The sequence below is a fragment of the Pezoporus occidentalis genome, unplaced genomic scaffold (genome assembly GCF_034315485.1).
Source record: "Pezoporus occidentalis ecotype Australia unplaced genomic scaffold, CSIRO_AGI_Poc_V1 ctg183, whole genome shotgun sequence".
Classification (NCBI taxonomy): domain Eukaryota; kingdom Metazoa; phylum Chordata; class Aves; order Psittaciformes; family Psittacidae; genus Pezoporus; species Pezoporus occidentalis.
In genome coordinates this window covers 67,256-80,119 of record NW_026913673.1, presented here as the reverse complement: position 1 = coordinate 80,119, position 12,864 = coordinate 67,256, and the positions used below count along the sequence as shown (strand labels likewise).

Below are 12,864 nucleotides of genomic sequence, written 5' to 3'. Positions count from 1 at the left end.
TTCATCCAGTTCCAACCCCCTGCAGGGACACCTCCCACTAGACTAGGTTGCTCAAAGCCCCTGTGTCCAGCCTGGTCTTGTTTCAGAACACCTTGGAAGGAAGGCTGTGTTTTGTTTCATTCAGTAGAGGCATTAGCCATGGCCCATAGTTTGTCAGAGTGGCATGAATAAAAAAGAATCCTTTTCCATTTGGGAACATGCAAACCAGTAGATAGTCTTGCTGAAGGTTCTCTTCCTAAAATCATTTTGCTTATGTCAGAAAGAGGACAAGAGAAGTATCACAGACTCCCAGAGCTGCATGGCTCTTCTCAGAGAATGCTTTTAAAATGGGTAGGGTTGAGTGTGAAGTAAAATAGCCTCCCAACATCACTACCCAGTTTAGAAAATCTTGGCCAAAAGCACTCAGCCACCACTGCATTTTGATGGCAGTAGGGTGGGCTTTCCCTGCCTAGCCATGCTGTCCTCCTCTGAGGAAGTTTCATCCAAGGTCATTAAATCTGGTATTATTCAGGAAAATGCTCATTAGCTCTGTATTTAACACCACCACCACCACTCCCAGTTTCAAAGCCATCTTCTTAATCCCATTGTATTGTTGTTGTTATTATTATTATTAATATTATTGTTGTTGCCATTGTTATTTTCATTTCTGTAACCTGCAGGTGACGCTGTTCACAATCACAGTGCTCTGTTCCTTGAGAACAGCTCTTTGAACATACCTTTCTCTCAGGAGAGTCCTGGGTCTCCAAATGCATCTGATCAGCTGCAGGGGAAAACAAGGAAGTTGAGCTTGGCCAGCACAAACAGTGAAAACTCAGGGTCAACAGAAAGCTTGCCATCAGCATACCTCACCAACAGTGAGTGAAGCGTGGTGCTATGTGATATATCTGATACAGCAGCAAACCTTCCGTCCCTCCACATCCTTTCTGTGGAAAAGTTTATTACGAAAAGCAAAATTACCTGCTTGGAAATTTGGGCACAATGAGAACAGCCGAAGTTGCTACCATTTTGTATAATGTATAAGTTTCCTCTTCTGGTTAGAATTAAGTAGCTAAAGTAATAGAAATGAAGTCAGTTTTATATTAAGGTGCCACTCATAAATAGTCATTAAGGGTTTCATATAACAGGGGCTTAGAATCATGTTCCAGGCATGAAAAAATACAGATATAGCAGATTTGTTACTCATAGATAAAGTGGCTATGAATCATTATATTATATTGTATTGTCATGGGCTGTTGGAATATTGGAATATTGATATGTGACTGGAATGGATATATGACTATCCAGTCACATATCAAAATTCCTTTCACTGTTTGGGAAGCATTTGCAATTCTTACTCTGTAATGTGATCATAAAAGTGCTGGTCTTTCACTGCACATTTTCTGTGGAAGCAATCGGAATCATGCTGAAGTGATTTTTGCCTCCTAAAAACTTTGACCCAATAGAACTATTTAGATTGCAGACAGATAACTGATGATGCACTCAGTGAAAACAGTTACTTTTGTGTTTTGTAGATACCTTTAACAGACTCTAAATGTCAAGATTAAAAATGCAGGAGACTTCATTCAATTATCTAGCTTAAATATAATGACAGCAAAAAGATTTATTGAGAAGATATCTTATAGAAATGTGGTGCTAATTTGTTTGGTTTGTTTTGTAGTTACTGCAAAGTGGTGGGGAACAAAACGAATAGATTATGCCTTGTATTGTCCAGATGTGCTGACAGCCTTTCCAACTGTGGCCCTGCCTCATCTCTTCCATGCCAGCTACTGGGAATCAACAGACGTTGTGGCCTTCATTTTAAGACAGGTTATTGATCTTTTTTTCTTTTGTCTATGGAATGAATAACCTTGTGATTGTTACTTGCATCTTCCAAGGGTGAGTAGTCTTTTAATCTTCAGTTCAGTTAGATGGCTAACTGTGGCTGCATCATATACAATGATCACATACAACGGGATATAAGAATGACAAAAGTGTATTTACTGGAGAAGTGAAGGGAACAGGGAGTCCATCATTAGCACTAGTGACTATGTGACTGGGAACAAAGCACTGTCATGCATACATTACTCACTCCTCCCATGCTCCAGATCAGTATAACACTGCATTATGTATTCATTTCCTCCCATTTTTGAAGGAGTAGGCTATCTCCAGCCTTATTTATTTTGTATTTTGCTAGTAAATCTCAAACTGTTAGCATACATTTGATAATAAACCAGAAGTTTGAAAGTACTGCTCTTGTAAGAAAGGCAAGTCGCTCATGTAACTATACTGGAGTATTTCAAGGCATTGTGTGCACTGTCTCCTCCGAATTTATTTCTGAGTCATATGATGGGTCTCTTATTCCTACTGTGTCAGAAATTAGACAGCAGCTTTCAGTGATTTAGGAATAATACAGTGCTCAGACCTCCAGAGAAAGTGGTGAGACTGAGACATCTCATCTGGGATAAAAAGAAAACCAAACCAAACCAAACAACTGGTGTTCTAGTGAAGCCTGCAGGGTAAGTGATGTAAGAATGCAAAGTGACCCACACCCAAAAGGGCATTGACAAGAAGTTTTATTTAGATTAACCCAAGAAATCTGTGTGCTTTTTACATCCAGTGAATGATGAAATGCTGGCAGGTAAACAGTAATGAGAATAATGCAGAAAACTCCACTGTTTTTTCATTGAACCAGTTCAGCAGATATCTGTGCGCCTGCCTCTTTAGCTGGTCTGAGTGTTAACTCCCTCTACCTCCTGCTCCCAGTGCAGGTGTCAGTGATGTTAGTTCCCTGGAGGCTCGCCTGGTAGCTTCTGGGAATGGAAACTCAGTGGCTGAGTGCCCTCCAGTCCAGAAGTGCTGCTGAGTCATAAAGTGCAGCTGTACTGAGCCCCTATCTTTATATGGCAGCCTGAGTGGAGTGTGCAGCCCCCAGCCTGGCTGGTAACCATACCACTTGCAAAGCTTTTCATTGCTGTTTTTAATTTAAGAAAGTCTGAGAGTCCTTCCACCTCTTGCTGTCCTTTCAGAGCGTCCTTTGGTATATCAGATTCCAGTCAAAAGGTATCACTAAGTAGCGCAGAATTTTAAAAGCTAATTTTAAAAATGGTTATTACTAGAATCACCGTGATGAAGGCAAGCAAAAGTTGCAGAAGAGCCTTTCCATGAATGAGAACGGTCTCCAGAACATGAATCTTACTTGATGCTCATTCAGCACTAGAGGAGAGGTTTCTACTGGAAGTGAAAGGATGCAAATCCCTGTTTTTTTATTTTCAAGGGCCTTAGATAATTGTACCTACATGTTTCTCCTCTCCTTGGAAGCTGTTGTCATCTCATCTTCTCTCTCAGGACATTTTTTCCTTGAATCTATCAGAACATTTTCCCATCTTGCCTTTCAAATGCCTCCTTTACCCAGTTGTCTGTTAACAATCATTCCTGCTTTATTATACTTGTTATTTCTGTGCATTTGTATCAAATTGCATTGTTCTGTCTTACCTAGGCTTGTATGTGCATTGGAGCTTTTAGAATTTAATAAGCCCTTCAAGCATTTGGAATGTGCCTGTAAAGCAGTACGTGGGCTTATAGAACTACATAAAAGACTGATTAGTTCCAGCATAGTCTGGACATTTTGCCTTTACTGGGGATTAAGTTTAAGGTTAATGGCTTCTGAATGCCCTGTGGGCACATGCATTTCCTGCATATGACCTCTAGTGAATAGAATTTATGCCAATTTGTTAAAAAATGCACCAACCTCTCAGCATTACTGTGATTTGTTGCAAGCCAACTGCGTTGCTAAGGCTGAGTGGAACAGCGTTTTACTAAAGGGACTTCATGTGAGACATCTTTGAAAATTATTGTAGGACACTTTTCAAGAGAGGACAGCCAGGGTGGAAAACTTCAGCACAAAAAAACAACGGTTCAACTTGAGTAATTTTCTGCTAGCTTGTGGAAGAGGCAGACTAAGCTATTTCTCATTCAAAATGAAGTAGCCTCATCCTGTCCATGATCCCAGAGTGCAACTTCAGATTTCATTAAGACAGGACTTGTGGTTTCAATTGGAACAGCGTATTACCCACAGATTTTGAAACCTGTTGTTTCAGGTTGTATCCTGAAATCTGAGTTGGACATGTAAGTTCTTGGGAAGTGTGTGATATTTAGATTGTAAGAATGTGTAGATTGTATGACATGCTAGAGTTCTGCATGTTCACAAGTTATAGTCCTCTTAACTTTGGATGTTAACAGCCACAAGTCAAATCCTGAGCCTATCACCTACTGCAGTGGTAAGTAATATCCAGTAGGTGATAGGAAGCAATTTGCCTGGGTATATGTAGAAAAATCAGTACAGATGGAGTCAGGAATCAGGTCTCTGCCCCATAAAGGACATTAAAAAATACTTCTATGATCTTAAGCTCCTTTACTGACTTTGCAGACCATGAGCAGACAATGCGCCTGTTACTTATACCATCCTAATGTTTTCACTGTTTTCTCTGGAAGAATGTGCAAGCTCTGTTGTGAGTGGAATAGCTGTTCAATAAGCACTTGAGAGTAAGTGTTGGCCAGCAGGGTGAAAACAGTTGTCTGTACAATTAACGTGAACATATGACCTGTACCTCTTTCTACTTTCATTGTGCTTTTGGCTCTGCAGTGTCATTAGCTGGGAAGGCAGTGTACTTTTCCTTTCTTTGCCAAGTACCGTGACTTCCCAGGCCACACTCTTTGTATTAAAATATTTATATAATTTCAGGTGATGAGGTATGAAAATGTAATTTTCAAGGAAAATGACAACCTGGATCCAGCAGCACTAAGTCTGTCCAATCCACGAGAAAAATGGCTACGCAAAAGGACACATGTCAAATTGAGAGTAAGTGTAAATCTGAATATACATGGCAGCTGGAGAACTTGAGCTTGGCAGCAGTTTAAATGGAGTTTGATCTCCCATAGCATGAGTTTATGTAACTGAATTACTAAAGAGCTGGAAACTGCTGGTGTAATCCAGAGGCAAAGAAATGAACAGAACGTAGAAACAATTTATTCTTGCTTTATCACTACATGGTGGGAGAAAGTATATTTCTTTCTTTAAATAACAGTGGGACCTTAAGTTTCAGTTAAGCAAAGAAGTTGCTTCTTCTGTTTTCTCAAATTCTAGATGAATCCATAGCTCAAGAAAATATATTTCCTTCATTCTTCAGATGCTGCTTCAGTTAGAAATGTCAATTAAGATGCATGAGCCTTACACATAATCATGTGAATCTGTGGCCCACTTGAATGTTCTCTCTTATTTGGTTATCTTGAGCACTCTCACTAGAAAGTCTGTTAAGGAACCCACCATTACCATAATCTGTCTCCAGCTGAAATAGTAACGTAGTTTACCTAGATGCTCTACCATGCACTGTGATACACCTCAGAGACACTGCACAGGACTGTGTTTCTGTGTTACTCTTCATAATAACGTAGTAGAGCCAGTAGCCTCACTACAAAAGCAAACACCACTCTTCCTACCTTCTGCTCATGTTTCAGAATGTGACTGCTAATCACCGAGCTAACGATGTCATTGCAGCAGAAGATGGTCCTCAGGTGCTCGTTGGCCGCTTTATGTATGGCCCTCTGGATATGGTGGCTTTAACAGGAGAAAAGGTAAAGTCTCAGTAATCAATTTCCTTGTTTTACTGAACCAGCTTTTGTGCAAAACAGTTGTTGAATGTAGCACAGGCATCTAGTACCAGAGAAAGCCTCACAGGAGGGGAAGTATGTCAGTAGCCCCCACCGCTTCAGCAAAAATGTTTTCCTCTGTCAATAGATTATTGTGTACTTGAAGTCATATTCCCATTTCAGAAGGATGGAAGTGAACAATAAGCTGTGTTTCCACAGTGGGAAAACAGATTCATGTTATGCTTGGGTATTGAATAGAATCCTGTTATTAAAATCTCTTGAAAGAAATTGCTAGTTAAAAGTTTTAAGATTATTACTAATGACTGCACTGAGGAGAATTCCATACTCAGTAATGAATTACTGATAGTTTTCATTCTAATTTGGGGGCTTTCAAAACTAATAGAAATACTATTTTTTTTTTTTACACTTCTGTGTTGTCTCTCCAAGGATCTCAAGTAACTTGACATAAAAAGGCTGTATTTCGTAATCATAATATGGAGAAGGAAAAGTGAGCCAGAACAGTTCAGTGGGCACAGTCGTCAGAATGCTGTTCTAGTAGCTCTCACATTGATAAAAGAAAATGTTGATCAGAAGGGACCACAGTCATGCAGCTTTCTCAGAATGCCCTGTGCAAATTTAATAGTTGTTTTTCTGAAGCACACATACAGGCACCCCCTGCCCCCATCTTTATTGGCCTGTCTTAAGAAAATGTAATAAAGAGGAAAAGTAGAAGGTCAGAACAGAATGGCTGAATAAAACAACGTTAGAAGTATAATTCTCAAAAGAAAATATTTCTGTTCCCAGTTAATTCTTATATTCCTTCGTGGGTTGGAAGGAAGTTGGACTTTCCCCTAGCAAATAATGAAAATGTTTTCCTCGGCACTTTCACCACTAGTGATGCATTTGGAAGATGGAAATTAAGAATCAGTTAGGGTACAAAGTAAAGCTTTCTCGTACTTACACCATCCAAGACTTTCAAAGTGGCAGTTGGTACTCATCTATATGCATACTGTGAACTCACTTTGCAGTCAGGAAGCAGAAGAAATTAGTAGACCTGTTGTTTAATCCTGATAACAGCTCTGATTCAACAGTACCTGTCATTTTTGCCCCACACCGAATCTTATGCCTTAGAAGAATTCAGTTCTGAATTTCATAAGTTCAGAATAAATTTAGTGTTATTCATAGTTATATCCCAATGTCATATGACATCATAATGTCTAAGAAGAGCATATATGCAGTTTTGTCAAGTATATCCCCAGCATGATCTTGTAAGCCACTGGTGAATTTTGTAGAGTATTTGGCAGCATGTTGAGCACTGAAGTCCACATAAAACTTGTATGCCTAAGTTCTGTAAAAACTGAGTACAGGAGAGCTTGGCAAATACCTCCCTCATATTTACTGATGTACGTATTGGTAAAAAGTGCCAGTCCAAGTCTGACAGAGTATTTGATACAATTTATGTTAATTTTGATGAAATATTTCAGTTATTTCACCATATTGATGAAACCTTTTGGAAAAAAAAACCACAATAATTTGAAGGGGTTAGGTTTTGCATTTGTAGACAAGGTTGTGATTTGAGAAAAATTCAATTTTGCTAATAACAAAATGAAATTTTCCATTTTGTAGATTTAGCATGCAAAACTGTAACACAGACATGCAAGCTGAAATTATCTTTTTTCTAGTTTAGAGTTCCTGCCAAATTTCTGAGTTCTGTATCTTTGATAGCTGCAGTGCTAAGCTGACTGCTTTAAATGATGAAGGCAATAACCTCTTGTGTGTTAGGAAGCATTTCTAATTGAGAGAACCTCCTGTGAAGATTTTACTGAGTTTTGAAGTTCCTTCAAAATTCCTTGTAAGCTTTTAGTATAAGCCATAGTTGGAGATAATAACATAATCTAGGCTTGGCAGGTCCTGTAAACAGAGGGCATGTGTTCCCTTCTCTCACATTAGATGACTGGTTTGTTGGCTTTGCAGGTTGATATCTTCATAATGACGGAGCCATCTTCGGGTAGGTGGGTGTACTTTGACACAGAGATATCCAACAGCAGTGGCCGGATATCCTACAACATACCCAAACAGAAGAGACTAAGAGTTGGTGTGTATCCCATCAAAATGGTGGTCAGGTAATGGCTCCAAGCTGGAACTACAGCTGTGATGGGTTGTTGTAATCAGGGAGACACTGAGTTGTGTAAGATTAAAGGGGATGTGGAGAGAGATTTTGGTCAGTTATCTTTTCTTGGACTGTCACTGTATTGTCAGCTTAGATTTGAAGCAGTGATCCTCTGTTTACTGGCCAGCTTGGAGGCATCCAGGCCAATGGGTTTATTCCTACTGCAACAGAAATCCTCAGTGCAATTCAATTTAGGAGCACTTGGTCTTGCAAAATATGGGACTGGATGACTATAATCAGTCTTCTTATGGCAGGAATGTATGACTTGGCGTATTTTGCAGCCTGTTCACTGGGGAAAAGACTGCTAAAGGGTATTGCTATGTGTTCTTCAGGCTGAAGAGAAGCTTTTTCTACTGAAATAAACAGTAGAGGATATACTGCCTTGTTCTCAGCCGTCACCTGTTTATCTGTTGATGTCAAGCCTATCAAAAGAGTTACCTTAATTTAAACTGGGAAAAAGAAAAAGAAAATTAATCAAAACAGCACCTGAAAACAGTTCATTGACTTCCAGTGTCAGCTCTCCTCTCTCCAGCATTTCTTAAAGTCTCTAGGCTAAGTAAAGCATGAAGAATGAAGGCATGTGAAATAAAGTGTTACCCTAGGTGCAGGACTAGGGTATGTGTGCTTTTAAAAACCCCTCATGTTTAATAAAAGTCCAGTTTAATTGAATCCAGAATTTCAGTTTAATATTGCACTTTGAATAAAATTTCCTAGGGAAGTAGCTCTGCAGTTTCCTTTGAACTTTGGAGGCTAAATCAGGAGGTTGAATTTAGCCAAAACAGAATGTGTTGTTACTAGCCAGTTAACCATCCAAAGTCAATTGAAAATCTTATGTAGTGCTAATTGAGGAGAAATAGATGTTTTGCCTCAATGTAATAGAACAGACAATTAGTTCAAGAAGAAAGACTTACTTAAAAATGAACTAAGGTGTATTCAGAAGCCAAGCTCCCATGGACTGCAGGAGTAAGTTTTAAGCAGAAATTGCTCTTTGCTCACTAAGCTGTGCACACATACTGTAAGAATATTCATCACCAGGTATAAATTTCTAGATCATACAAAAATCATATTTCTAAAGGAAAGAAGAGATTGTCTTGAGGTTACGGTTTTTAGGAAACATGAGGTCATGGGATGGTAAGAGGTTTTGAATGCTTTGTGCTTCATTAATGTCTTAATGTCCAGACCTCTTGAGGAAAATACATCATGAGGAGAAGGTTGCGTTTCACATGTGTTTTCATGAGAAAAGCTATCTTTGATTGCATTTCTCTGGATTGGCATTCCCATTGTAATTTGCAAGGATAGAGGGTTGGGTAATGCTAGTACTGCCATTTATCTAAAGGAGAAAAGCTCATTTGTGTAAGTACATGCCCACAAAAGGTGCATATCAATTCTTCCCTTTAATTTCTAATAATTCACCAGTAACTTCAGACTGCTGCAAAAAAAATGTAGCCAGTTTCTGTGTGCTGTGTATGTATGGGGGTGTATGTGTGCATATATACAACATTCATGTCTTATATGTGTACATGTATGGAAATATATGTACATACATAGATAGCATGTTTGAGTAGCGATTTGAGTACTTCAGGCTGTTGGGGATGGTTTTCCTAGTTGTTTTAGGAAAGTACAAAGGATATTTATACACATCTGATTTCTTACTAAGGTCAGCTTCCAAATTTCTCTTTGGAAAGCTATTCCTAAAAGTGTAAGTTTTAATTGCCTCCCAGAGGACTGAAGTCAGAAGCCCTATTTGAGAGTGATTTTTGAAGCTGTAGATCCAGACAGATATAATTTCAGGTCTGGAACATGCAGAAAATACATCCTGACATTTTGCTTTCTAATTGTATTTATTGCTTTGATTCTCCAGAGGGGACCAGAGCAGTGCTGCAAGTTACTTGACTGTGCTTCCCCGAGGAATGGAATGTGTTGTGTTCAGCATTGATGGTTCGTTTGCAGCAAGTGTTTCAATAATGGGAAGTGACCCCAAAGTCCGAGCTGGGGCTGTTGATGTCGTCAGGTAAGTGGGGTTTGTGCACTTCATGACTTAAATCTCTGACTTTCCTCTTTGTCCACAACAGAAAAGAAGAGGGCAGAATAGGGTTTAAAGGCTGGTATTCTTTGCAGATATATTTGTATATTTGCTTGGACATCAGGTCTGCCTGATTTGCAGAGGAATTTTAGAATGCTATGGTTTACTTGGAAATTTGTAGTTTAAGTTGCATAAAATTAAAAGCTGTCTCTTGGGAATATAGCCTTAATGTGTGTGCAGTGAATTAATAATGATTGTATGAGTTACTGTGATTAAATGAGAGTGTGCTTTGTGTTTCACTGTCTTCAAATAAGGACATACTTCTGCTTCAAAAATAGCAAATGCCATGAATGCAAGAGCATTTTGGGGAAGAAAAATAAAAAGGCCTTTTAATTCATTTCTGCAAGATCGTTAGTGTAGCACTGGATGGGGGAATACAGCTCTCATTTTGGAGCTTGCACGAGAATGGAGGCATGCCAGTTTTCAAGGGTTTTCACTCTTTACAACTTAAATGGCAGGACTCTTGTTAGAGGTTTCGAAGGCAGCAAGCCTTGATGTGAAGCAAGGCCTATTCTACATGAATTTTAAAATAGCTCTCATATTTTGTACATTTATGTATTGAATAAAAATCTCTCTTGCTCCCCTCCCTCTTCTTGAAGATGTAGATATTGTTAATTAATTTGTTAACAGAAGCAGAGACTTAGACATGCTGCTTTCCACTTGTTGAAGGGTAAGGTCTGACTTCTGACTGGGTCTGTGCTAGTCAAAGAAATTCTGACCTGATCTATGGGTGTCTCTTCCTGCACCTACATCATTTACCTGCTGTTTCTGACAGGCATTGGCAGGACCTGGGATATCTGATTATCTATATTACTGGGCGTCCTGATATGCAAAAACAGCGTGTGGTTTCATGGTTGTCTCAACACAACTTCCCACAAGGGATGATCTTCTTCTCAGATGGACTTGTTCATGACCCACTGCGACAAAAGACCATTTTCCTCCGGAATCTCATGCAAGAGGTACTAGCAACCTGTTTATAACCTTAAAACTCTTTTTTTTTTCAGATATTCAATAAAGTTAGAGATCTCCCTTCCTTTTGAACAGTAAGTCTCACTGGTCATAAGAAAATCTTTTTGCCATTCCTCATTTCTCACTTTTTAAAAAGCAAGGAATGCTGATAAAACATCCAAAGGGGCCTCCTGGCATGACAAATAAATGAACCGCCTGTTCTTTCCTATGTGCATATCTATAGCTCTTGATAGCATGCAGGCAGAGACAGGTTTAGCTTTCTGTGGTTTACAAAATGAGGTTGTTAACAATGAACTCACCTGCTACTTCATTGCAAAACAAGTGCCATCCTTGCAGTGCATGGTGTTCAGTACAGTGTTCACTTTGGAAGTAATATTTGTTTCAGTGCCACATCAAAATCTGTGCTGCATATGGTTCCATGAAGGACATTTCTGTGTACAATGTCTTGGCTCTGTCGCCATCCCAGATCTACATAGTTGGACGATCAACAAAGAAATACCAGGCACAGTGTCAAGTAAGTAACTCTTGCTACTCAATCAGAAAGTCCAAGGGGAACAAGGAAATGTATGCTTGTGAATGCATGTGCAAACACACACCCACTCAATAAAGAGCAGAGACAGTGTTTCAGAGAAAGAAGGGCAGTTTTGGTTTCAGATGAGGCATTTTCTGGCAGGGTGGACAGTAAAGAGAATTGAGTGCTCATAGGTTGTATCTGCAAGCAGTAATATGCCGTTCAGCATATTACTGAATGGCAAAACAGAACAGGTCACTGAAAAAAAAGAAGCAAGGGGAGAGGAGTATTAGTGCTTTGGAGGCATCTAACTGGGATGCCAGAGATGGAACTTAATTCCTCATAGAGCATATAGTTTGAGGCAGCAATAATTTGTCACTTCCTTTCTTTCTCTCCTATTTCAGTTCCTCAGTGAAGGTTATGCAGCCCACTTGGCCTCGCTGGAGTTCAGTCTCCATTCACGACCCAAAAAGAACAACTCTCGGATGATCTTGAGAAAAGGCAGCTTTGGCCTCCACTCTCAACCTGAGTTTTTGCGCAAGAGAAACCATCTCCGCAGGACTATGTCTGTGCAGCAACCTGACCCACCTTCTTCAACCCCCAAGCCAGAGCGTGCCCAGAGCCAGCCCGAATCAGACAAAGATCATGACAGGCATTTGCCCTCCATTGCTTGGGTTCGAGGTGGAGTTCATAAATTTGAATCTGTCCCCTAGGAGGCTTGGGTGCAGCCCATTAAACCTGCAGACATGCCTCAAAGATTTATTTAGGCAGCTTCAAACTAAAGATGTAAAGGGAAACCTGTACCTTGGAGTCTTCCCTGCTCTGGAATCTGCCTTCTTACACTAACTGGGGAACTGGTTTAGTGTGAGGTGTCCCTGCCCATGGCAGGGGGGGTGGAACTAGATGATCTTAAGGTCCTTTCCAACCCTAACTATTCTATGATTCTATGATTCTAACTTCAAGTCTGTTCCTCTTGACATGTTTATTGGGAAATTTTAAACCAATCTAAAACAATCTCAAGTGCTTATAACATCAAAGGAACAGGAAATATCTGTGGGGTTTTTTTACAACAGATATAATAAAATGTGCAATAAGAGAAAAAGCTGTAACAGGCTAATTTTACTCAGAAGGACTGTGATATCAGCTAACTAGCAGCACCCAAAATAATATAAACAGTAGGTCCATAGGTTACAGAGAAGGTTTACGCTTTCAACATCAAATAGTTGTATGTTTCCACTTCACTTTTGCTAAAGTGGTACACTTTCAAGGGAAGCAGTAATGGGAACTACAGTAATGGGTGGTCAGGATTTGTACAGCAAGATGCTTTTTTGGGTGCCTTAAACCCAAGATTTCCTTTCAACTTACAGTGTGGGCCAACAGACCCCAATATGGCACTCATGTTCATGTGAGGTGCTGGACATCACATAAGTGGGAGGACTGCACTTTTAGAACCAAATCATAAAATCTTCATGTTAGAAATAAATGTGTCCACCACAATTTGAAGTG

At 39.6% G+C, this 12,864-nt stretch overlaps 1 protein-coding gene across 9 annotated transcripts in view; it reads left to right on the top strand.

Moving 5' to 3' along the window:
• PITPNM3 (PITPNM family member 3) overlaps positions 1–12,208 on the top strand; it is a 72,656-nt gene extending 60,448 nt beyond the window's left edge. For 8 of the 9 annotated variants that reach the window (XM_062615605.1, XM_062615603.1, XM_062615611.1 and 5 more), the window contains 9 exons: positions 660–854; positions 1,658–1,806; positions 4,721–4,837; positions 5,494–5,610; positions 7,600–7,748; positions 9,657–9,806; positions 10,654–10,837; positions 11,233–11,361; positions 11,763–12,208. In XM_062615605.1, coding sequence (XP_062471589.1) covers positions 660–854; positions 1,658–1,806; positions 4,721–4,837; positions 5,494–5,610; positions 7,600–7,748; positions 9,657–9,806; positions 10,654–10,837; positions 11,233–11,361; positions 11,763–12,071 — 1,499 coding nt within the window. In that variant the 3' untranslated portion in view covers positions 12,072–12,208. The remainder of the gene's footprint in view (positions 1–659; positions 855–1,657; positions 1,807–4,720; positions 4,838–5,493; positions 5,611–7,599; positions 7,749–9,656; positions 9,807–10,653; positions 10,838–11,232; positions 11,362–11,762) is intronic. The other variant, XM_062615604.1, reaches the window with a different exon arrangement.
• The last annotated feature ends 656 nt before the right edge of the window (positions 12,209–12,864 follow it).